The sequence below is a fragment of the Torulaspora globosa genome, chromosome 2 (assembly GCF_014133895.1).
Source record: "Torulaspora globosa chromosome 2, complete sequence".
NCBI classification, from domain to species: domain Eukaryota; kingdom Fungi; phylum Ascomycota; class Saccharomycetes; order Saccharomycetales; family Saccharomycetaceae; genus Torulaspora; species Torulaspora globosa.
This window is the reverse complement of record NC_050728.1, coordinates 1,171,124-1,195,127: the sequence shown is the minus strand read 5'-3', so window position 1 is coordinate 1,195,127 and position 24,004 is coordinate 1,171,124. Positions and strand designations below refer to the sequence as shown.

The window sequence follows — 24,004 nt, the reverse complement described above, 5'->3', positions numbered from 1 at the left end:
CTCTATGTGATTGGCTGGCTGCAGCTCGCTTTTTTTTTTACTACTGATAAGCTTCGCGAGGAAAACTGCATACAATAAGACAGTAAACAGAGCGTTGCCGAAATACGACACGATCGCGATAAGAGAGCAGTTCTCGAGCGATTAGAGATCGTCGATCGTGCGTCGAACGGCACCAGCAAGCGCGGTTGCGTTGCTGGGCTTCCGGATCGTGTTCAAGCTTTGTTTTTAGAGTATGTACAAGAGATATTTCAGCGATTGTATAGCTACAAGTAGTGCAGTGCAGAGCAGTGCGGAAAATAGAGTAACGATGTGTGTGAAGGGCCAATTGGGAGAGAGGTCGCCGGGGGCTAGGCTGTTGGAAGCGGCGATAGAGGACTCGTCGGTGGAGGCCGTGTGGAAGATGTACTCGGCAGCGAGGGCGTCGCTGCCCTATAAAGAGCGGGTGGATAATCTGACGTGGCGGATGCTCGGGATGCGGGTGCGGCGGATGCAGGAGAGTGCGAGGGAGATGGAGTTTGTGTCTTCGAGCGAGCCGATGGATGTGTCTGTGGATCCGATGAACACGGTGCTGACCAGGAGTCCCGGGCCGCACGACAGCGATCCGTTCGCGTTCTCGCACCAGGGACACTCGGCAGGGTTTGTCGGGTCCGCGGGCCTGCACGACCAGTTCGAGCTGTTCGACACGGCGTTCGACGAGCAGATGGACGACCAGCTGATCATGGAGTTCTCGCGGTCGTCGCCGGCGGTCGCCAGCGAGACCAGCGACTCGTACGCTAGGGAGGTGCTGGCGGGACAGGGCGCTGGGTCGCTGCTGAGGGCGGACCCGTCGAACTTCCTCGACCACTTCTTCCCCTCTAGCATCATGGGCATGGGCGATGGCAGCGACGGCGTAGCGCTACCGCCTACGCCAGCGGCGACAGCAAAGCCCAAGAAACTCAGGCAACAGAACTCTACGGTGACGCAGGCCAGAAGAGGGTCCGGCGTCAAGAAAAAACCGCAGCCTCTGAGAAACGCATCGACCACGTCGCTGACCTCGTTGAACAGCGATCTGGGGACCCCAGGCCCCGGCGTACCGCAGGAGGCTGGCAGGGAACCGGCAAAGGACGGCAGCAAGAGCACGCGATGTTCGAACTGCCATACCAGAAATACGCCGCTGTGGCGGCGCGACCCAGCAGGCAACCCGCTGTGCAATGCGTGCGGCCTCTTCCTCAAACTGCATGGCGTGGTAAGACCGCTGTCGCTCAAGACCGATGTGATCAAGAAGAGACAGAGGAACAGCAATACGAGCAAACAGGCCAAGTCCACGAGCCCGAACCTGGAAGACCCCAGACAGACAAGGAAAACGCCAGGCAGCTCGAGCTCAAGGAGGAAATCCACCGCCAGGGAGACCAGCTCAATGTCACCAGTTACATTAGTCAATTCGCTGTCGAGAGTGAACTCTAATCTGGAAGCCAATAATGACGCCCCCAATTTTAATGATAATATTACCCATAATGCTAATGATGATAACAACACCAATAATAGTCATTTCGATTTTTTTCCACAGGCTGATCTGCCCACAATGGAAGACAGCACGACACTGAGCCACTCGAGCAACGTCGGCATCGGGACAGGCATTGAGAAACCACCAAGGGACGACGAATCGCGTCCCCAGCGGAATGACGCTACTGGCAACACTAACTGGGAATGGCTGAGCCTGAGTTTGTGACCAGAAAATTTGAACTTAGATCTAGTGGGGATATATAGGAGGTCATAAAGAAATAGCGTTGAGAAAGCTTCCTTCAGAAATTGATTGGCTTGGAGAATGCAGCCAAGTTGGCCTCTTTAAAGGCTTCCGATAGGGTTGGGTGTGCATGACAAACCCTAGCAATGTCTTCAGCAGAGGCACCGTATTCCAATGCAAGACCTGCTTCAGCGATCATTTCACCTGCGTTTGGACCAATGATGTGGGCACCCAGTAGACGTTCGGTTTCAGCGTCAATTAGAATCTTGACAAAGCCTTCCGTGTCCAAGTTGGTCTTGGCTCTTGAGTTGGCGATGAATGGGAACTTGCCGACCTTGTAGTTGATACCAGCTTCCTTCAATTGCTCTTCCGTCTTACCGACCCAGGCGACTTCAGGATGTGAGTACATCACAGATGGGATATTGTTGTAGTTAACGTGACCGTGGCCCGTCTTCAAGTATTCCACAGCAGCAATACCTTCTTCCTCTGCCTTGTGTGCTAACATGGGACCAAAAGTAACGTCACCGATTACCTTGATGTGTGGGAACTTGGTGCTGAAAGATTCATCGATAACCAAACGACCTCTCTTATCGACTTCCAAACCTAGCTTCTCAGCATTCAAGCCTTGAATATATGGTCTTCTACCGACGGCGACTAGCAAAGCATCTGCTTCAATCGTCTCTTGCTTGCCGCTCTTGACGCTCTCGACGACAATTTTAACAACATCGCCATCTCTTTCGGCAGAAATGACCTTGGTACTTAGCTTGAAATCAAAACCCTGCTTCTTCAAGAATTTCTGAGTCGTGCTGGCGACTTCACCATCCATAGAGGCACCGATAGCCGGTTGGAACTCCACAACGGTGACCTTGGAACCAATACGGCTATAGACGGAACCCATCTCCAAACCGATGATACCACCACCGATAATGGCAAATCTCTTTGGGATCTCCCTTAGGGACAAAGCACCTGTGGACGACAAGATCTTCTCCTCGTCAATCTTGATTCCTGGGAAAGGAGTCACCTCGGAGCCGGTGGCGATAATGATGTTTTTGGCCTCCAAGATGTTATCTTCCTTGACGGATCCTTCAAGACCTTCCACGGGGCTCACTTTGACGTTATGTTCGTCCTCGAAGGAACCATTACCCTTATAATATGTAACACCGTACTTCTTGAAAAGCATCTCCACACCGCCTGTCAATTGCTTGACCACGCTGTCCTTTGCCTTCTGAAACTGTTGCACATTCAACTCAACGGATCCCTTGATATCAATACCACGATTCTTGGAATCGCTCTTCATCTGATGGAACAAGTGAGAGTTGTTCAGCAGCGCTTTTGAAGGAATGCAACCAACATTCAAACAAGTACCCCCAAGCTTTCCTCTCTTCTCGACACAGGCCGTGTCGAAACCCAACTGAGCTGCCTTGATTGCTGCAACGTAACCGCCAGGGCCACCACCGATAATCACAACATCGTGCTGTTTCTTAGCGGCAAGCCACAGAGAGCTTGAGCTGAAGGAGCGTCTGGTAACAACGGATCTCAACATGTTTCGATATAAGTAAACACAGCTTCTTCAATTGCAACCTTGATCTGTGATAGGCAATCCTCGACGACCAAGAATCACCCGAGTTATCGTTACTTCCAACTGTAACTTCCCACTGGACTGACTAACCATACTAGCACGCCCCACGGTAAATCGCCGACCTCGCGCCCGAAATACGACCCAGCGCGCCGTCTAGACCGGGTAAGTGCAGGACAGCTAACCAAATGTTACCCGGTTTCATGTCACCATCGGCGGCTAATTATCGAACTGACGGGACCGCTAGTTTTCCTCGATAATGCTAACACGCAATCAACCAGGACCCTCTTGGAGTGACCGTTCGTAAATGGTTCTCTTGGTCTGCTTCGACTATCTGAATCTGTTAAAGTGAAGGAAGATGGACAAGAATGCCTTGTTCGCGCGACGTTCTCGCCTTGTTCCCCGGTTGGAAGAAAAACGAGTGAGCAGACACTTAAGACAGAGGAATCGTGAAGCAGGAACGACAGGCTATTTCCAAGAATGGTCTCTACTCCTGAACTGAAGAGATATGTGGACAAGAAGGTGATCCTTCAGATCAACGGTTCCCGTAAGATCGCCGGTGTGCTGCGAGGCTATGATGTGTTTCTGAATGTCGTTATTGACGACGCAGTCGAGTTAACAAAGGATGGTTCAAAGCATACGTTGGGCTCACAAACGGTGGTTAGAGGTAACTCTATAGTTTCATTAGAGGCGTTAGATAGTATTAATTAATTAGTCACGTCTAATTTGCATTTCGATGCCAGCCTTTGAGTATCCGCATTTTTCGTAGAACGGAACGTTCTTCGGGTCGCAGTCCAGAATGATCTTGTAGCAACCGGCCTCGAAGCCCAGCTGAGTAAGTCTGTCGATCAGAAATTTGCCCAAGCGCTTGCCCTGGTGACTCTTTGACACGGCAATGTCTTCGATGTGGCCGCATAGCCCGGCATCGTGGATCAGCTTCCTTTCGAGGATGATGTTTCCCGTTGCAGCGATCTGGCCCGTTGCGTCCTCAACAACTACAAGTGGGTTGTACTGCCTAGTGGAGGTGCCGTGTAGATAGACAGCGTCCCAATGATCGACGATCTCCTCGAACCGGCGCCTAGAGACGTCCCCTACGACGGTCAACACCTTGAGGGTGTCAATGACCCCTTCGTAGTCATCCTTGGAGATCCTTCTGATGGTGTAGCCAGCTGTCATGTGTGCAATCGCTTCCACTGCCGTAGCCAGCAGGGATTTACCTGTAAGTCCCTGTGCTAAGCATCTATCTTACTGGGCTGGTCAGGAATGCACAAAGAAAACGTGTCACGTGGAGACTTGACCAATGATGAAGCGGCCGTGAAGCCGCCTTGACTCTTCCAAGACATCTGCCAGTTCGAATCTGATATTGGTCAGTTGTTGCTCCACCTCCTGCTTCCTGTCGCTGAAGAATTTGAAGTGCGTTTGCTCCAGCACGCTGAAGAGAAACTCGTCCAGCATGAATCGGCCAAGGTCACGGTAATAAACCGCGAGCACGACGACGTCTAGCAGTTCCATGCCAATGCTAGCGTGTGAACTGAACGCGTAGATTAGCGCATTTATCAGGAAGGGACGCACAAAAGCATCAATCAAGTTCAGTTTGAGTGTCTGCGTCAGGTGATAATGAAGGCCTGGGTATTTCGATGAAAGCCTTGCTTCGACGGCATTCGCCTGCCTCAATGGACTATCTGGGTCCGTAATGAATGGAAAGATTCGTCGTATGTTCTGGTAGATCTGTGCTGCCAAAATCTCATCTGCGCAGCATCTAGCCATCGCGTCGAACACTTTGCCGAGGGGCGGTGAGCCGCCAAGCTGATATAGACAACATCGATAAACCGCGGGTCTCAAGTCAGACGGTATGCCAAACCAGTAAAGACCGTTTTTCCCGATTTCGATCAGGAGCACAGTGGGATCGTGGCAACGTCGTACTTTGTCCCATTGCTCTTGCAGAAGCTCTGCTCTGCCAAACAGATGCGTATTTCTATCCCTCAGCTTCGCGATCTCCTGTTTAGCTGATGTCTTGATCGAAGCTGCGTTATGCCCGGTCGAGTTGATCAGATCCAGGCTCTCATGGTGAGCTGAGATCCGTTTCTTGTTCTCCTGTATCAGCGACTCCAGACTCAGACTACTCTGGAGCCTGCTTCTGAGGTCTGGTTCAAACAGATCCTCGCCGCTGTCGCTCGACATCGTCGAGCTTCGGGTACGATCTTCGCTCCTTCCGCATCTCGAGACGCTGCCGACCACAGGTACAGCATAGAGGATCAACGACGAGTCCTCGTCGAGTGACACATCCAATGTCGTGGACCAATCGACCTCGGCAGCCGACGAACTTTGCAACTCTCGTCGCGTCAGCTTATGTCTCGAATTGAAGAGCTTGCGATTGGGTGGTATATAGCTAATAGCACACATCAGTACGTTCATCTCGTAAAGCCGAAAACTTGGCTCGGAACGATTAGATCCTGTTGATTAAATATAAAGCTGGTGATCGCTCATCTATTATTAACGGGGATCTGCTGGGTTTCACGTTTTAAGACGCGACGCGAAACGCCCAAATTGCCCAGCCCTTAATTAAGAAGAGACAAACCAGCAGTTGATCTAACAATTGGTATCTAGTATCCATGAGTGACCCGTGGGTATCAGCCTATAAAAGGCACAATCTCAATGGTAGCAGAAACGTAGGAAGATAGACGAGAATCAGACGTATCTTGTCCTCGTAGACTAATGGCACGAGAGGTGTCGATGGGTAGTATCCCCTTTGATAAATCGTAATCATGCAAATTAGAGTGCTCAATGAGGCGTTCCAGCCATAGATGCGCAGCCATCTGTATAGATTTTTCTCTTTGCTGGAAGCTGCAGCCTTGGCAAGCTTGGTTTGATCGGTTGTTGCTTGAGTTGGACGTAGACCGTTTGCGAAGTAGAAAAACAACGGCAATTGCAAGACCAGCTCGATCAGCACAAAGTTGTATAGCCAAGTTGGTTTCTCCTGTAGTAGGAAATCGTTGTTCTGTGCGATATGCCACCTAAACAGGGCTGACGCCGGGTGGTAGCGTTCAGGGATCACAACCTGCGAATCGATAAGAAGAGTGATCGGTATGTGGAGCAGGAAATAGTAGTAGTAGAGGCTGCGCTGAAATCCTTGCAACTTTGGCATGTTGATCTTGGGTCTTGGCGTTCTCTCACGGCGATCTCTGGAGAGTTCCAAGAGTGTGCTTTTTACGCTTGACTTTTTTACTCTTCTAATCACATAGAGTTAAAGCGTGTATTTACAGGCCAAATTACATAGGGTTGCATGAAAAAGGGAATATCTGTCTATGAATCTTGTCTCTTATCGTCACCACCTCTGATCTTCTTGAAAGTGTTGCTGATGAAGTTTTCCAATCTGCCCAATGCGCTGGGGTTATCAGGGTTTGTCGTTGCAGTATTGTGGTTCGCCGTCTTGTCTGTGTGATTTGTATCTGAAGCTTTCGTCTCGGATCTCTTTGCTGTTTGATCGTTTGTCACATCTGCCAGTGCTTCCCATAGACACTTCTCAGCCTGCGACTGAGGCTTCTTGATGACAATCTTGTACTGCACTTTCATGGCCCCGCGCTCTCCGTTCATTCTGGGCACTCCCATGTTGGGGATCGAGATGACCTGATCCGGCTGCGTGCCCGGCTGCACCTTGAGTCTTATCTGCGAATCGTCCACAGTGGGTATGGTGACCTGCCCACCGAGAGCCGCGGTAGTAATTGGTATCTCCTTTGTGTACCATATATCAGTCTTATTTTTAATCGTGAAGCGGGGATCCTTATCCACGCGAATCCTAACCAATAAGTCACCTCTGTGCAGTCTGACAGAGTCCTTCATCTTTGGATCCACGGCCATGTGAGGGTACGAACCTTGTCCCGGCACCCTGACCACGTCACCATCCTGCAAACCCATGGGTAGATCGACGCTAATGGTCTTTTGACTGTTAAGCTGCACTCCTTCGCCGTGACAGCTCCTACAAACGTCCTGTGGGCGCACAATGGTCCCTTCCCCACCACAGCGGTTACAAGTCGACGCCATCTGGAATCCGCCCCTCACATGCACAGTGGTACCGCTTCCGTGGCAACTGGGGCATGTGGAGCTCTGCGCGTTCGGTTTCAATCCCGAACCCTGACACGTCGAACAGGGATCCACCACGCTAAACTTCAACTTGGCGCCCTTGGCACCAAACACCGCTTCCTTAAAACTCATCCGATGCACCACCTCTGCGGAATCTCCCTTGTACTCTCTGAACATAGAAGACCGGCCGTTGGGTCCGCCGCCTCTGCCAGCGCCGCCGCCGAACGCAGCACCAAACAGGTCCTCGAAATTTATGCCGCCAAAATTCCCAAATCCGGCACCTCCGCCGCCACCAAAGTCGCCAAACGGACTGCCGAATCCCCCGAACCCGCCAGGTCCGCCCGGTCCGCCCGGACCGCCCCCAGCAGACCCATTAAACGCTGCCGCACCAAACTGGTCGTACTGCTGCTTCTTGTTCTCGTCAGACAGAATCTCGTACGCGTTCTGCAGATCGTGGAACTTGGCCTCGGCATCGGGCTCCTTATTGACATCCGGATGGTACTTCTTAGCCAGCTTGTAATACGCCTTCTTGATCTCAGACGACGAAGCACTCCTCTTAACCCCAAGCGTGTCGTACGGATCCTTAATGTCCTGCCGCCGTGGAACCGAACCATGGAACTGCCGCACGGCAAACCGACCACTGTTCGCCCAACCGCAAGCTCTGTATCCCGCACAAAACACCCTTCTCCCCAAAACGCTACCTTTGCTCATCCCAAGCCTCGATCTCACAGTCTTCCTGATGCTTTATAGCGCTCGCCAGTGGTCTCCTCTGCTAAAGTACCCATCCTACTACAACCTGCGCTTATTACCTTCGAAGAAGCCCATCGAAACACTAGAGGCCATCATTGCACTCCCCCGTCACCCGGCCACACCAGAAAATTCCAAAAATCTCATTCAGTCACGTGCTCATTGTTCCATGAAATTCGATTGGATTCCACGGCTTTGTCATTCAGGACGGCATCGATCCGGAATAGCAAGAAAGCAAGATAGCAAACTGGCGAAGAGACTCGTACTCATAGCTGAATGAACACTTACGTTGCTGGCAAAGCAATAATTAGTGACATATTGGGGCAGTGTATCCGGCTATTCTCGATTCCCTGTGCTGCTCAGAGCAAACATAACGTGTCTAGACGTAGATAGCAGTAGCCGCCGAGCGTCGAGGGGGTCTCAGATCGCACCTATATAAAGAGGGTGCAGTTGCCTCTCGTTATCCACTTCGTATCTGCTCCTTCTTCCCTTCTTTCCTTGTCTTTCCATCTACACCATCTAAACCAACAACTAGTAGCAATAAGAACAATGTCTGACGCAGGTAGAAAGGATTTCAGCGAAAAACTATCCGAGAAGGCTAAGCCAGAGTCCCAAAAATCTTACATGGAGCAAGGCAAGGAGAAGGTAACCGACGCCGCCGACAGAGTCGCCGGCGCCATTCAGCCAGAAGAGAACAAGGGAGTCGCTCAGGGCGTTCACGACGCTGCTAAGGAGGGTAAGGACGAGGCCAAGGGTGAGTCTTTCGAGGAAACTGCCGGCCAGTACGTGGAGGCTGCCAAGAAGAAGTTGGAGGAAGCTGTCGAATACGTTTCCTCTTCTGTCCACGGCGGTGAGCCCTCCAAGAAGTAAGCAAGGCATGGTGATGTTTAGCGAAGACCGCTAGTAAGCGGTTCTGTTTATCTTATGTAGTTGCACGGATCCTCTATACAAGCGGACCTTGTAAGTAACGAAAAAGTTTTCAGTAAGATCAGCACTGGGTATGGATTTTACTTCAGACTCGACGGTCCGGAGGAGCAGCAGCGCGTCTGCAGCCGGGCTCGCGCAGTCCTCGAGCGAGCTCGAGGACGGGCTGCCCGAGGCAGACCTTCAGCTCATCAGGCTTCATGAGCAGCGGGACTCGCTGATCTCGAAGAGGAACCGCCTGTTGCAGGAACTCGAGTCGCTGAAACGTAGGACGCAGGCGCCGCTGGAGAACGTCGCTGGCGCAGATGCAAGACTCATGGATCTCGTGTTGCTGTCCGGTCCCGAGTCAGCAACCATCGGACCAGCGGTAGAGACAATCGATGGGAGCACCGATTTGCAGAGGGAGCTGGCGACCAAGAGCGATACATTGCCCCTGTTGAACATGCAAGCGAGGCTGCAAAGTTTGCGTGAACTCTACGCTGGCGTGGAGCTGGAGGTCGAGAGCATCGAGGATGCCACCGCGACGGAAGTGATCGTCAAGGCCCAGTTCAGCAAGCTTCGACCCGCGTTCCACGTGACGCTGAAGCTGAAGTATCGGGAAGCCGTCCTTGTGGGCTGCGACGTGCAAGATATGTCTCGGAGCGTCAGATGGCTGCTGCGCGACCTTGTTCGGTGCCAGAACCCGCCGCGGATTCTGCTGGGTTGTTTCGAGTTCGACTCGCTTCGCGAGCGTAGGTCCGCTGAGTTCGATCGCCTGGCGTCGGCGATGTCCAGATATCCAAGCCTCGTGACAGTGGAGCGCGAATCGGAAGCGTGTATTAGGTTTGCCCGGTCGGTCTCGCCGACAGCCGTGCTGCGAGTGCAATGGCTCATCGAACTGGCGGACATGTGGCCCTCGACGACGATCGCTACGACGTTGGTCAACGGGTCTGGGGAACTGATCGACACCGAGCAGATTAAAGCCGGGCTGCTCAGGGAATACGGCGTGAGTCTCGGCTTACAGGAGTTATGTAAGGCTTGTCTGTGTTTATAAATGGAAAGCGTCGCGGAGGTCATCATCGGAGTCCTGGTGCTGTAGCATTATTTTCTTGGCAGCGGCGAAATTTCTCAGAAAATCAGTCTCAAACCCAAGGACGTTGTCTTTGAACTTCTTCCGTTTCTTGCCTCTGATACCAATTACAGACGCCATCGGGATGTCTTCGTATTCGTTGAAGATCTTCAGAAGTCCAAGATCGCGTCGTTTCCACCGGACGGGTCCTTGCGATTCTAGCAGATCTCGAATGAACTGTTCGCCTGTTTTGCGATCGCTCCGTCCGAGCTTCCCAACAATCTTGTTCTTATCCGTCTCGATGAGATACTCAATTCTATCTGCTTCGTTGTTCTGTGGTTCGCTCTTAACCGTTGCAGAAATTGCATGCTCGATCTTTCTTCTCTTGAGCTCCTTCTTATCCTTTGTCACATCTCGCCTCTTGCGCTGTGGAGTGGCAGGCACTGGAATTTCCTCCTCCAAAGAGTCCGTTTCCTGTAATGTTTCGTCTAGTTCCTCCTTTAGGGTGTCTTCCTCCTGCTCGTTTTCTTCTTCCTTCGCTTCTTCTTCTTGTTCCTGAGTTTCCCTGTCCTCTGCGTCGTGGTGCTTGATCCGCTTAAGGAACTCCTTTCTCTTCGCTTTCTGCTGCATGCCAAAGTCGATTTCGTCCTGAGAATCCTTATCATAGTCCTCATCTGTGGGCCTCAGTGGAAGCTTGTCGTCTTGAGTGAAGATCTTGATCGATCGTTGTATTGCATCGTCCGTTAGGTCCGTCTCCGTGTGGATGTACAGAAGCCACAGCAAGACATTGCACCGATCTTCTGGCTCATAGCCTGGGGAATCGAGTATGTTGAACAATGAGACGGTCTTGCCGTTGGCGCAAACGTACTTGGAGAGCAACTTTAAGTTGACCAGACTCACGCTATCACACAGAGTGAAAAGCAGATTCACAAGGTTCAATCTATGGCTGCCGCCGCTTGGCGTCTCATAAAACTCAGATAGATCAATTTGCTCGTTCCCAATGGGGAGATTTTTCAAAATAGATTTTAGTCTTGGAGTGTCCTGTAAAGATTTCAGATCAGCCACTTTGTACTGCAAACAGGGTACAGAATGGAAAGTTCGCAACTGAGATGTCATCTCCAAGTAAAAGTTTATCGTCGTATTCAGTCTGCCTATATTCACCAGCAACGCCAGTATGCAGGTAGAGAACGCAACTTGATGATCCAGCAACAGTTTATCTCTCAACACCTTAGAACATTTGGTTGAAGATGCCAAGGTGAGGATGTAATGCTGTGAGAACGTCAGTTTATCATTAAAGACAAATGCTCTCGCATCGTAAGCTTTATCGCTCACCCTTGCAGCGTTGCGTCCGACAGACGCCAGCGGTGCCATAGATTTTGCATAAATCTCTTTGAAGATATTGGTAAAGAGAGGACGATCATCAAGCAATAATCTTCTCAAGAAATGAAATTGTAAATCTTTCCGAGAGAAGAATTCCCCGTCTGGTTTCTTCAAATGTCTGTTATATTTGCTTGATTCTTTCATCTTTTTCCGACTGGTAGTAACAGAAGGTACTGGAAAGCCCTTTATCGGACTGCCGTGATCTTCCTCGCTCTCAGTATTCATATCATCGTCATCCTCTGCGATTTCGGCTCTTCCGGATGCAGATGCTTGATCATTCATCGCTGCCTTTGAATCCTCATCGCTTTCTGCTTGATTCTGGAAAACGTCGTGAATGGGATCGTATACCTTCTTCCTCATTATCGTCCTTCTAATATTGAGCAGTACACTGATAACCACCCTGGGCAACTAGCAGTTTTCACCTATCTCTATCAAGTTGCTGGTCTAATAGACCTTTCGGCCCGTCTGCCGCGACGCCCTCTAAGAAACGGTTGATCAAGAACGATGCCACTATGGCTCTCTACGCTTGACGAGAATTGGTAATATCTCGCTGGCACGGAAAACTCAGTTAGGTCTACTTGCCATCTATCGTCTATATAAGAATGAACGCGGAACTTGACATCATGATTCTTCAAAAGTCTCCACCACCGAAGTCCCCTCCGCCAAAATCTCCCCCATCATACCCACCTTCGTAGTTATTCTCGATGATAACATCCGGTTGCATGGCATCAGCCAGCAAGAAACCGCCAACCATACCAGCTCCGGCCCCAAGTAGACCGTTTCTCATCGCATGGTTATTTCTCTTCTGCGGAGCCTGCTGGTACATTGGCTGCTGATACATGGGCTGCTGATACATGGGCTGCTGTCCGTACATTGGCTGCTGTCCGTACATTGGCTGTTGATACATTGGCTGCGTCTGCTGCGGATAGTACTGCTGCGGAGGCTGAGAAGCGTAGCGTTGTTGCTGCTGGGGTTGTGGTGGTTGTGAGTCGTATGCAGGTGGAGGTGGTGGAGCAGCACGCCTACTATTTGGCCATTCAGTGCCTCTTGGGGCTTCCCATTGAGATTGCTTGGTGCTTAGATCAACGAAAAACCACTGCTTATATTCGTCATCGAATACCGCCTTCCAGCCACCGGGAACTTTGGGAACAACGTCTCTGCTTTGGGCCATCGTGCAAGTGGTTTCCACTGATCCTGGTGAATGGTTTCCTTGCCTCAAGAGCGGTCACTTGTGCTTGCTGGTTCGTTAAAGGAGGCCAGGACAAGGCATACCGTAAGGACGTCTCTTGTGATAAGAGCACATGTATCGAAGTTTATTAAACCCAGTCTATAGAAAGGCGGTCAAAGCCTGCTAGGCCTTGATTTATACAGTCTAATGGCATGCTGGGCGGCTCCCACAGATACCTCGTAGCCCATACCGCCAAAACCGTAGGCATGAACGATCTTCAGGCCGTTCTCTGGCGACGCTTCGAGTTCGACTCTGCTGCCGGCTTGTCTTGCAGGTCTGAAACCCACGTTGACTCTAACGATGTCGAATGAGCCATCAGGGAAGAGGAGATCTGGGAATAATTTGCGTGCTCTAGATAAAAGCGCCTGTGTGTCCGCCTCGCGAGGCACAATCAGATCGTCGTCCAATTGTTTGGTACCTCCCAGGATGTACTGGGGCTTGCCATTGGAAGCCGGCCTCTTGATGACAAAAGTCCACGATCCGTCATTCCCTTGGTGTGTTATAGTAGCGTGGGCATAGCGTATGGAGTTTGGGTTCGGGACGTTCAAAAGAAGGGTTTGGCCTCTGATGCTGAAAGACTTGGGATCGTAGCCGCCAGAGTACAGTAAACCAGTTCCGCTGGCATTGAAGACCACGTTAGTGCCGCCGAACCACTTCTCGATGTCTTGTAAAGAGGTCAAGTTGAGCCTGGAGAACTCCAATGGGATTCTCAGTCTCAGACACAGCTGTTCCACCTGGGCTTGCAAAAATTTTAGATACTCTGGAGCATTTAAGCACCAGGTGAGGTATTCGCAGCCGTACTCAACGCCGGGAGGCAATTCCGGCTTAGAAAGCGTCCTAAGATCTACCAAGGAGTCCTTACTGAGGCCCGGTCCGAGGCCAAGATACTCGGAGGTCGGTTTCGCCAACCAGTCAACACCTTTCATGAACTCAATCGTCGATTCCGGGTGTTCTGCAGCAAACTTTTGGAAAAACTTGTAAGTCACCCTAGTGTAGGCACTTTCTCTCTTGTCAGTCTCGTAGGCTTCTGGCCTATGTGGGAAAGGTCTAAAGTGGGCGCCTGCCCAGGGCGAAGTATATTCATGAGTCAACGGCTCGTCATTGGGATAATTTCTCGAGATAAAGGTCAATTTCTTTAGCTTACTTGCGCTCGATTGGCTTTGAATATCCAGCAGCAATTGGTGTGCAATAGTCAGGCCAATGACTCCTGCGCCGACAATGACCACAGAATCGGGCATCTCAAATTTATTTGCTCGGATAGTTCACTTAATCTAGCTTAAACAAGCGTAGCCCGACGTCATGCTTATAAGCGTCACTCTGTAAAAAAGTCTTGGCGTCGGTGAAAATCAGGTATTAAAACAAGATTAGCTAGCGAAATGAGTTAATCTGTGAAATGCGGGCAAGAAATCATAAAGTATTTAACCTGGTTTCTGGATGCGATGGCCGTCCTGTATTCCAATTTGAAGTAGAGGAAAACGAGTATGAAAACGAGCAACCGTATATCCCGATAAAATCCAATCAAGTTTCCATTATCTTACTCTTAGTCGGGTAGAGTATTGTGCTCGTAGGATGCGAATTAGTCATACTCACTGTTTATCTTATTGGACACAGTGTGCATTGATGGCTGAAAACGCAGTGCTGTGCCCTATACATAAAAAAAGCCAAACATCGAAGGAAACATCTCAAAGATCTACGATTCTTCATTCAGGCAAACATCAAGATCATGATTGATTACTTTACTTTAATACACATCTGATTAGAAGGTGATGTACGAAGTTTAACACCAGAAGCTCCACCACCTGATGTAGAATGGTTTTGCAGCGAGAACGGCTCTTTCTTCGGCCAATTCCTGTTTTAACAACTCCACGTCAACTTCTCTTCTGCCGGTATCGATATCCATGTCCTCTAATTTGATTAAGAATTTCCAGTTCTTCTTCCAGATCTTATGGAAGATGTAAAATGCCAGCACGATAGGAAATGCCAAGTACGCAGAGAAGAAATCTGAAGCGTTTGGTTTACTGCCAATTGGGAATAGAGCAACATAAAATTGAGCAGCCAACATTACGAAACACATGAAAGCCCCCCAGTAGGAACCCCAGCAGCCTAATGGAGCCTTGAAGGGCAGCTCGTCCGTGGATCTACCTTGAACGGCTAAAGCTGACCTGAAACGGATTTGGCAAAAACAAATACCAGCCCAGGAGAACAAAGACGAGAGACCGGAGATGGCCAACAGCCAATTGAAAACTTCCCCTTCCTTGCTAGATTCAGCGACGAATGCTAGCAAACCAAACACTGAGGAAATTATGATGCCAACCATCGGTCTGCCGCCGCGATCGATGTAGCCGACAATCTTGGGCAAAAAGCCTTGATCTGCAAGAGCCGCTAGGGTTCTGGAGCAGGTGTAGATTGCAGAATTACCAACGGACAGCACGGCGATAAGGATGACCACGTTGATGACGCTAGGTAGACCTTTAATGCCGGCATTGACAATGGCAATGACAAATGGTGATGCTGCAGCATCCACCGAAGAAGCACCAATCAAACGTGGGTCGTTATAGGGAACCAGCATACCGATCAACAATAGGCAGAGGATATAGAATAAGGTTATTCTCCAAAAAACCTGTTTTGCAGCAGCAGGCACAGCCTTTCTGGGGTTTTGGGCCTCAGAGCCTGCCAAACCGACCAGTTCACTACCAGCAAAAGAGAATGCGGCGGTCACAAAGACAGAGCAGAAGCCTTTGAACTGCTTCCCAGCCGTATCTCCGACGAATGCACCAGGATGGTACCAGTACTTGGCCCCGATGTACTCGCGGCCCCCGCCACCGCAGATCAACACGATGGCCATAATGATGAACCCGACGATGGTGATCACCTTGATAATCGAAAACACAAATTCGGCTTCACCATAGCCTCTGACGCCGAACAGATTGATAATGACAATAACAACCCAGAACAATGCAACAAACCCATCGCGATACTTCGGATCGGTACCCCAAAAGTTAACTGTGATCGACGCCGCGACAATCTCCAGTGGTAACACCACTAACCATTGCAACATGTAGTTGAAATTCAGGGCAAATCCAAGCGACTCGTCCAAGAAACGCACCGCGTAAGTGGTAAACCCACCGGCCACGGGAAACACCGTGTTCAGCTCACCTGTCGCCATAACCATGCAGTATATCATAGTACCAGTCAAGCCCCACCCGAGGATGATACCGGCGGGACCACCAGTTCTCAAAGCCGTACCACTACCGACAAACAGCCCGGTACCAATAGCGCCACCAATGGCAATCATTTGCAGATGTCTATTTTTCAAATGACGCTGCAACGGAGCCTGCGCAGTTCTCAAGGCAGCCTTCTCAACCTCCGACAAGTTGGGATCCACCTCAATCTCCTCTGCTCTCTTGAAAGAATCCACAAACCTTCCCCATCTCGACCGCGGCTGGCCATCACTGCTGCCTGCCGACTGTTCAAACGAGTCTGGACCGTGCAAATACTCCACCTCAACGTTGTGAAGCTCGGAGTCCTTCACGACCGGCGCTTTGCCAGTCTTTTCGTCGCCTACCAAGCCCATGCCAATTACTTTATGTCCTGTTCAATTCCAGTCCCTATGAACCTAACCATTTGTGCTCGACAGAAGGACTTCTTATATACATACACACCTACTGATCCGCTCTACAACGACCAACGAAACCAAGGCCAGCACTCCCTGATAAGCTACAACCTACTGCGATAATCGGCACATTGAAGATAACTGACAAACGAACCATTTTTCACATCGGCCGAATGCTTTGCGCTACGAAGCACTCTGTTCCTGCAAGAGCAGCTGGGAAGTCGATTGCACTACGCTGCGTCGCAATCCCGCTCATATCTCCGCAACACAAACCATCCATTATCATGTCTCTGCCTTTGTCTATCTATCGTTTTGATTGCACTGGTTTGTTTTTCCTGTCGGTGCTGCTCCGACTATGCGCATAGTCGCTACGGCTCGAAATGTCTATCTCTTGGCATTCAGCACAGATTAATTAACAAGATAAGATTCTGAATCGGTTACGTGGGATGCCGTAGCGACCCTACGTTATCGCCGTGCCGCATAGCAGGGATAAGAAAACTGGAAAAGATGAACAAACAAAAAAAATGCCGTATGGTCTTTCTAGAAGATTACGAAGACTTGGGCAGATGATTTATGAAGTGCGATTAGTCGGTGATATGTTGTGTTCAAGAGACCATTGGATCTTCGGACAGTGTTTGACAGATTCACTGTCCGGCGCCGGGTGACAATGTTAGTTGCTCACAGGTCCGGGTAACAGTAGGCAAGCGGATCCGAGTTTTTTCGCAATAGTAAGCATATCAGAGAATAGTTAGAGTGTTGATGGTTCTCGATAAGTAGGTTTGCCTGGGAATGGTTTGTAGGGGTTGAGACGGTTAGATGAGAGACGTTGCAGTGCCAGAGTATCCCCTTTTGAAAATTCCGGTTCCATATCAGTACCGGATAAGGGAGGATGGTGTGCAAGGAAGCGGCGGTGATGGGAACAGCTTGGCGGTAGGCGCTGGGGCGACTGTCAAGAGACGCAGACGCGAGAGCAGTCAGGTTGTCGAGGAGAAGGAAGATTGCAAGAGGGCGAGGGTGGTGAGCACGGCAGCCAACACGCCGAGGCCACGTGACGGGGAGAGTGAAGCGGGTTGTGAATCTGGAGCGGAGGAGGATGTCCGTAAGGCTATTCTGCTGTCTGCTGCACAGCAGATCCTTGGGGCAGGTCCCGAGACGAGTTCTGCTGCTGTTGCGGCGGTGAGCAGTGGTGCCAGCGCGTCTGGTGCGGTCGCGATCGCAGGCGACGTGGTCGAAGAGACTCTACCCCTGTCGCCGCTGGCGTCGCCTAGTGTCGGGACGCCAAGAGCCGAAGACGGCGGCGGCGACGAGAATATGCGAGCCGTTTCGCAGATGTATACGAACGATGTGGTATCGATGGTGCGAAGCGAGCTACCGCCTGTGTGCTACAAAAACCTTTTATTTCAGCTGGTGTCGAGCCTTGATCGTAAGGAGCTTTCCGATCTGGGGACGCTGATCAGGGACAATTTGAAGCGCGATTTCTTGTCTTCGCTGCCGCTTGAAATCGTTCTCAAGATCCTCACGAACCTGTCGTTCTCGGATATCGCGCAATGCTTGCGGACCTGCAAGCGCTGGAATGAATTGATCAACTCGACGCCGCATCTGTGGAGGCAGCTGTTGCTCACGGAGAGCTTTGTGTCGAAGGAGAACTTTGCCAAGTACTCATCTAGGCTGCCTTCGAAGTATCCGCAGATCAGACACGAAGAGGACGGCTACCAACTGGACTTCCTGGAGAATTGCAGGGTTCTGCAGAACTGGTATAATCCTGATTTCGTCCCACAACGGACCACTTTGAGGGGTCACATGACCAGCGTGGTTACCTGTTTGCAGTTTGAGGATGACTACGTTATCACTGGTGCTGACGATAAGGTGATTAGGGTTTATGATGCGCAGAAGAAGCAGTTCATGCTGGAGCTGACCGGCCACGACGGCGGTGTGTGGGCGCTGAAATATGACGGAGACGGAGTCCTAGTGAGTGGGTCGACGGACCGAAGTGTTAGAGTTTGGGATATCAAGCGTGGTTGCTGCACGCACGTATTCAAGGGTCATGCTTCGACAGTGAGATGTTTGGATATCGTCGAGTACAAGAACATAAAATACATTGTTACGGGGTCGCGTGATAACACCTTACATGTGTGGAAGCTGCCACGAGAGCCCAGCGCAGTGACACAGGAATGGCCACTCGTCTACAACACGCCTGAGGAGAACCCTTATTTCGTCGGTGTGCTGCGGGGCCACATGGCATCCGTGCGCACGGTCTCCGGCCACGGGAATATAGTGATCAGCGGTTCCTACGACAACAACCTCATGGTTTGGGATATCGCGCAGATGAAATGTCTATACATCCTGACCGGACACACCGATCGAATCTATTCGACCATTTACGACTACAAGAGATTCAGATGCATCTCCGCCAGCATGGATACCACAATCAAAGTCTGGGACTTACAAAACATTTGGAATAACGGCACCTGTACCGTTGTGACGTCCTCCCTGGCTCCCTGTACAAAGATATCAGGTTCGATGTGCACTTTGCAGGGTCATACTCAGTTAGTCGGTTTGCTGCGGCTTTCGGACAAGTTCTTGGTCAGCGCTGCTGCTGACGGCAGCCTGAGGGGCTGGGATTCCAACGATTACTCGAGAAAATTTGCATACCACCATAGCAACCTGAGCGCCATTACTACCTTCTACGTGAGCGATAACTTGCTGGTAAGTGGCTCGGAAGGTCAGTTCAATGTCTACAACCTGCGAAGCGGGAAACTGGTCCACTCCAATATTCTGCGCGACGCCGACCAAATCTGGTCCGTAAATTTCAAGGGCAGGACCTTGGTCGCAGCGGTCGAAAAGGACGGACAGAGCTATGTCGAGCTGCTTGATTTTGGAATCGCTGCCAATGCGGAAAACCCTGGCAACGTATAGACCTTAATAGGCTCTCCATATTGTGATTGTAGATCGATCTTCATATAAAAGCCCTCTGCGAAGAGATAATCAAAGGCGGGTATTGGTAGTTACTGCACCCATGAAAAAAACTGGCATTTCATAGAAATCAACTACAGCTATCGTTCATCCCGCAATGGGCTATCTCTTTAAGGATGGTCGTGAACCGCCAAGATGAGTGTACCGATGGATAGACTGCTTCACAATTCCCCTCTGAGTGCTGGCGCTCCCTCGCGACGGGTGGATCAGCGAACGACTGAAGAACGCCTCTTCGGCCAAGACATCTTTCCCTCCTACCCTTGAAGCTCAGCAAGAAGCGTCAATGGCTTGCAAATCTCGTGGCAATTGCTAGTTTCCGGCGTTGCAGTCTCGATATCTGCCTTCTTGATCTTCCTTCTCGGAGTCAGCATTGTGGTTCAGTACAGGACTATGAATCCCGACAAGCAGTTTATCATGTTCCGTAAGGCCATTTTCATTGCATTCGACGTAACAGCCATGTATGCGTTGATGCAAGGCAATACCTGGCTGCTTGGAAAGCTAGGCGTTCTTCACCCAACTCGCACTCGAAATTCCCACAACTACGGGAGATTAAGCAACATCGAAAGGGATGTGGAGCTTGCAGAACTTCGGTGACTGACTAGAGAGACATGTCATCGCCCTATTAACTAAGTATGCCATACTATTTAAACTTGTAATAACCGATACTTTCAGTATGCTTTACAGATATCTTCGTCGCTGGCGACGTGACGCGTCAAGAGTTTCAAGATCTTCACAGTCAGTAGAGACGCGTTATATCGATGGTTAGATCGAGAGCTGAAGTTGATCTGTGAGTAGCTTGAGGTCGTTGGAAGGTTGCTATGGGTCGACTCGTTGGGCTGGAGTTGCATAACTTCAAATCCTACAAAGGGACTGTGAAAGTGGGATTTGGAGATTCGAATTTCACGAGTATCATCGGGCCTAATGGTTCGGGGAAATCGAACATGATGGATGCGATCTCCTTCGTGCTTGGTGTTAGGAGCAGGCATCTGAGATCGAGCGCTGTGAAAGATCTGATCTATCGCGGGGTAGTGGCAGAAGATGACGAAGACCGTGATGTTGAGTCAGAGGATAGTCCTGCCACTGCTCATGTCAAAGCTTTCTACATGAAGGGCGATCTGACGGTAGAATTGAGCAGGCACATATCGAAGAATGGAGATACAATGTATAAGATGAACGGCGAGGCAGTCAGTTATAAGAGATACGCAGATTTCTTGGAAGAAGAGAACATCTTAATTAAGGCTAAGAATTTCTTGGTGTTTCAAGGTGACGTTGTCCAAATAGCCTCTCAGTCAGCTGTCGAACTGACAAATCTTTTGGAAGAAGTTTCGGGGTCGATTCAATACAAGAAAGAGTATGATATGCTGAAAGAGAAAGTGGAAACACTTGGACAATCTACAGCGGAAATGATCAAGAACAGGCGAAGAATCCACGCTGAGATGAGGACCTACAAGGAAGGTATCAATAAGAATGAAGAGTTCGAGAAGCAGGTCAATCGCAAGGTAGAACTTGAGAAGCATCAAGCACTATGGCAATTATATGAGCTGGAACAACGGAAGTCAGAGAACAAGCAGAAATTATCCGAATGCGAGAATCGAATGAAAACTTTGAAGGGGAAGATTGCTAGCGAAGAGAAAAGATTAGAGAAAGCCAAAGCTGCTCTTGTCAGGGAAAACGCCCTAATCACAAAACAAAAGAGCACGTTGACGTATAAAATCAAAGATAAAGAACAAGTCGAGGGCCAGTTGTTGCCCATCAGGTTATCGCAGCGCACTGCTACCAAGCGCATTAGCAATTTAGAAAACAGAATTGAAGCTATGAAAAGAGATATTGAACGACAGCAGTCATATGTCGAAAGATTCAGAAATCAATTACAAGTTGTGACGAGAGCCAAGGAAACCTACGAAGCTGAAATTCGAAATTCAAATAAACAGTCACAAGATTATCAGCTAAGTGATGATGATCTGAAACTTTATGCGTCTCTCAAGGAGAGTTACCTGAGTTCTGGAGGGTTCTCAATAGAGAACAGAACATCATTACTCGAAAATACCCGGAAGGAAATTCTAGATGATGTTGAGCTAATTCGGAAGAGGCAGGATATTTCAAAGAATAGAATTGCTGACGAGCTGTCTCCAGCAAAGGAGACACTGCAATTACAAATCAGCGAGTTAGAGGCAAGTTTAAACGAAAAAAACTCGTTACAAAGTGATGAAATCAAGGAATTGAAACGTCTTCAATCTGCAATCGAGTCTTCAAGTAATAAGGAATACGATTTGAACCAGAAACTCAGGGAGACGTTAATAAAAATCGACGACTTAAGTGCCAATCAGCGAGAGACGAACAATGAAAGGAAACTAAGAGAGAATGTGGCAACGTTGAAAAGGTTCTTTCCTGGTGTTAGAGGACTAGTCTGCGATCTTTGTCAGCCAAAGAAAGAAAAGTACGCTCTGTCTGTTTCCACTGTCCTGGGTAGGAATTTTGATTCGATTATCGTCGATACTCTAGCAGTCGCTCAAGATTGTATTGCTTATTTAAAGAAGCAACGGGCTGGCGTCGCTTCATTCATCCCGCTGGATACAATCGATGTCGAAACACCTTCGCTCCCGGTTTCTGAAAGCTTGGGCTGCATTCTGTCACTTAATGCTATAACGTTTGACCCAGAATATGAAAGAGCTATGCAATATGTTTGTTCGGACTCAATTATTTGTGACACTTTAGAAGTCGCAAAGGATCTCAAATGGAACAAGAACGTCAAGGCAAAGCTGGTAACTTTGGAGGGGGCACTGATAAATAGAGCAGGCTTAATGACAGGTGGTATTTCAAAAGAATCGACTAATCGTTGGGACAAAGAAGAATATCAGAGCTTGATGAACTTGAAAGACAGGCTATTGGCTCAAATTGAAGAAACCGCCTCATATAGTCGAGCTTGCTCCTCACGAGCTCGAGAACTTGAAGGCAGCATATCTATACTGAACGCCGAGACTTCCAGTCTGCGAACACAAATCGCTCAATCGAAGCGGAATTTACAAGATCTGAACACTGACATCAGTTATCACCAGAATCTAATACGAGATGATTACGGTCCAAGAATTTCAGAATTTCAGCAAAAACTCGATGCTACCAACAAATCCCTGGAAGACGTTGAAAAGGAAAAAAATAACCTGCAAGCTGAGATATTTCGAGAGTTCACTGATAGACTGGGTTTCAGCATAAAGGAATACGAAGCTCACTATGGAGATCTGAAGAGACAACAAAGTAAAGAATTGCAAGAATTACAAAAGCAGATTTTGAATGTCGAAAACAAGCTGCAGTTCGAAAACGAGAGGTTGACTGCGACGTCAAAGAGATTTGAGAAGAGCCAAACCGACCTTCGGAGTGCGGTTGCTGAGCTGCAGTCGCTGCAGCAACAGGAGGAAGCAATCGATGCGGAGGTCAAGAAATTCGATGAAGGCATTAGGAGTTATCGAGAAAAGTTGAAGGAGCTTGAAGCAAAAGTAGCTGAAAAGCAACGTAGCATGGGCTCGGCTGAAGAACTGCTTGCAGAACACCATGCCACTCTAGAGAATTTGAGAAGGGAAAGAGACGAATCTCAAGATTTACTGGAGAAAGAGGATCTCGAAAGAATGTGCGTTCTAAAAAACTGCAAACTATCCAGTATAGAAATTCCGATCAACTCCGACATTGATCTCCAAAGCCTGCCAATTGATAGGCTTGACAGCGAGGCCATTCGAATCTCCTCCGCAATTGAAATTGACTACGATTCTTTGCCGGCCAAATACAAGAACAAAAACGAGGATGCTGTACGGAAGGAGTTTGAGAAGAACCTAAAGCAGATTGACGAAACGCTCAGCTGTTTACAACCAAATGCCAAAGCGACAGACAGGTTCAATGAAGCACAGCACAAGTTCAGTTCCATTAGCGCCGAGACAGAGCAACTTAGGAAAGAAGAGAAGAAAGTGCTGGCACAGTTCATGAAGATCAAGAAAAAGAGAAAGACCTTATTCGAGAAAGCATTTGAGTACGTTAGCGATCACATCGATTCAGTGTACAGAGAACTGACCAAGAATCCAAATACCACCAGCGAGCTTGCAGGTGGCAGTGCCTCTTTGACGCTCGAAGATGAAGACGAACCATTCAACGCGGGAATCAGATACCACGCCACTCCACCGCTTAAGAGGTTCAAGGATATGGAATATCTGTCAGGTGGGGAGAAAACAGTGGCAGCACTCGCACTTCTCTTCACCATAAATGCATACCAGCCGAGCCCATTTTTCGTTCTAGATGAAGTTGACGCTGCTTTAGATACCGCCAACGTGGAGAGGATCGCCACCTACATCAAGAGGCATGGTAACTCTAATCTCCAATTCATCGTCATCTCGCTGAAGAACTCGATGTTCGAAAAATCCGATGGTCTTGTCGGGGTCTACAGACAGCAGGAATTGAACACCTCCAGAGTTGTAACGTTAAACCTCAAGAACTACGCCGATTGATCTGCTTTTGCCACTCACATGCGACTAATTATAGCTATCTGCTAGCCTTCTAATTGTAATACACGCAACACTCAAAGCCTGGAAGCCGCAGTGGCTTTCGTTATCATTTACTATATAAACAGAATGGTGTCAAGATTTAGGGTCGCATCATCAACGACCCAGAGTTGATGAATTTTGCCACTACAACAGTTGTACCTACAAAATCTCAGTAAGGTTTCTCATCAT

At 49.3% G+C, this 24,004-nt stretch overlaps 15 protein-coding genes across 15 annotated transcripts; 6 read left to right on the top strand and 9 right to left on the bottom strand.

The window, feature by feature from the left end:
* Nucleotides 1-232: 232 nt before the first annotated feature.
* GAT1 (Gat1p) lies at nt 233-1,708 on the top strand (the record flags this gene model as incomplete). Its single annotated transcript, XM_037282558.1, has 1 exon — nt 233-1,708. The coding sequence occupies one exon, from the start codon at nt 233-235 to the stop codon at nt 1,706-1,708; it is 1,476 nt and encodes a 491-aa protein (XP_037138453.1).
* Nucleotides 1,709-1,781: 73 nt separating this feature from the next.
* Nucleotides 1,782-3,266, bottom strand: LPD1 (dihydrolipoyl dehydrogenase; the record flags this gene model as incomplete). Its single annotated transcript, XM_037282557.1, has 1 exon — nt 1,782-3,266. One exon carries the CDS (start codon nt 3,264-3,266, stop codon nt 1,782-1,784), a length of 1,485 nt encoding a protein of 494 aa, XP_037138452.1.
* A 513-nt stretch (nt 3,267-3,779) lies between these two features.
* SMX2 (mRNA splicing protein SMX2) lies at nt 3,780-4,010 on the top strand (the record flags this gene model as incomplete). Its single annotated transcript, XM_037282556.1, has 1 exon — nt 3,780-4,010. The coding sequence occupies one exon, from the start codon at nt 3,780-3,782 to the stop codon at nt 4,008-4,010; it is 231 nt and encodes a 76-aa protein (XP_037138451.1).
* Nucleotides 4,011-4,475, bottom strand: GNA1 (glucosamine 6-phosphate N-acetyltransferase; the record flags this gene model as incomplete). Its single annotated transcript, XM_037282555.1, has 1 exon — nt 4,011-4,475. One exon carries the CDS (start codon nt 4,473-4,475, stop codon nt 4,011-4,013), a length of 465 nt encoding a protein of 154 aa, XP_037138450.1.
* Nucleotides 4,476-4,580: 105 nt separating this feature from the next.
* Nucleotides 4,581-5,714, bottom strand: MLO50 (Mlo50p; the record flags this gene model as incomplete). The annotated part of the gene is made up of 1 exon (XM_037282554.1): nt 4,581-5,714. One exon carries the CDS (start codon nt 5,712-5,714, stop codon nt 4,581-4,583), a length of 1,134 nt encoding a protein of 377 aa, XP_037138449.1.
* A 220-nt stretch (nt 5,715-5,934) lies between these two features.
* EMA19 (Ema19p) lies at nt 5,935-6,444 on the bottom strand (the record flags this gene model as incomplete). Its single annotated transcript, XM_037282553.1, has 1 exon — nt 5,935-6,444. One exon carries the CDS (start codon nt 6,442-6,444, stop codon nt 5,935-5,937), a length of 510 nt encoding a protein of 169 aa, XP_037138448.1.
* A 158-nt stretch (nt 6,445-6,602) lies between these two features.
* On the bottom strand, nt 6,603-8,090 carry MDJ1 (Mdj1p; the record flags this gene model as incomplete). The annotated part of the gene is made up of 1 exon (XM_037282552.1): nt 6,603-8,090. One exon carries the CDS (start codon nt 8,088-8,090, stop codon nt 6,603-6,605), a length of 1,488 nt encoding a protein of 495 aa, XP_037138447.1.
* Nucleotides 8,091-8,675: 585 nt separating this feature from the next.
* On the top strand, nt 8,676-8,996 carry HSP12 (lipid-binding protein HSP12; the record flags this gene model as incomplete). Its single annotated transcript, XM_037282551.1, has 1 exon — nt 8,676-8,996. One exon carries the CDS (start codon nt 8,676-8,678, stop codon nt 8,994-8,996), a length of 321 nt encoding a protein of 106 aa, XP_037138446.1.
* A 130-nt stretch (nt 8,997-9,126) lies between these two features.
* On the top strand, nt 9,127-10,083 carry CTF19 (Ctf19p; the record flags this gene model as incomplete). Its single annotated transcript, XM_037282550.1, has 1 exon — nt 9,127-10,083. One exon carries the CDS (start codon nt 9,127-9,129, stop codon nt 10,081-10,083), a length of 957 nt encoding a protein of 318 aa, XP_037138445.1.
* Nucleotides 10,078-11,838, bottom strand: IES1 (Ies1p; the record flags this gene model as incomplete). The annotated part of the gene is made up of 1 exon (XM_037282549.1): nt 10,078-11,838. One exon carries the CDS (start codon nt 11,836-11,838, stop codon nt 10,078-10,080), a length of 1,761 nt encoding a protein of 586 aa, XP_037138444.1.
* Nucleotides 11,839-12,109: 271 nt separating this feature from the next.
* On the bottom strand, nt 12,110-12,649 carry WWM1 (Wwm1p; the record flags this gene model as incomplete). The annotated part of the gene is made up of 1 exon (XM_037282548.1): nt 12,110-12,649. The coding sequence occupies one exon, from the start codon at nt 12,647-12,649 to the stop codon at nt 12,110-12,112; it is 540 nt and encodes a 179-aa protein (XP_037138443.1).
* Nucleotides 12,650-12,819: 170 nt separating this feature from the next.
* HG536_0B06350 (FAD-dependent oxidoreductase) lies at nt 12,820-13,944 on the bottom strand (the record flags this gene model as incomplete). Its single annotated transcript, XM_037282547.1, has 1 exon — nt 12,820-13,944. One exon carries the CDS (start codon nt 13,942-13,944, stop codon nt 12,820-12,822), a length of 1,125 nt encoding a protein of 374 aa, XP_037138442.1.
* Nucleotides 13,945-14,483: 539 nt separating this feature from the next.
* On the bottom strand, nt 14,484-16,280 carry GAP1 (amino acid permease GAP1; the record flags this gene model as incomplete). The annotated part of the gene is made up of 1 exon (XM_037282546.1): nt 14,484-16,280. The coding sequence occupies one exon, from the start codon at nt 16,278-16,280 to the stop codon at nt 14,484-14,486; it is 1,797 nt and encodes a 598-aa protein (XP_037138441.1).
* Nucleotides 16,281-17,135: 855 nt separating this feature from the next.
* CDC4 (SCF ubiquitin ligase complex subunit CDC4) lies at nt 17,136-19,235 on the top strand (the record flags this gene model as incomplete). The annotated part of the gene is made up of 1 exon (XM_037282545.1): nt 17,136-19,235. The coding sequence occupies one exon, from the start codon at nt 17,136-17,138 to the stop codon at nt 19,233-19,235; it is 2,100 nt and encodes a 699-aa protein (XP_037138440.1).
* An 875-nt stretch (nt 19,236-20,110) lies between these two features.
* Nucleotides 20,111-23,779, top strand: SMC1 (cohesin subunit SMC1; the record flags this gene model as incomplete). Its single annotated transcript, XM_037282544.1, has 1 exon — nt 20,111-23,779. The coding sequence occupies one exon, from the start codon at nt 20,111-20,113 to the stop codon at nt 23,777-23,779; it is 3,669 nt and encodes a 1,222-aa protein (XP_037138439.1).
* Nucleotides 23,780-24,004: the final 225 nt, after the last annotated feature.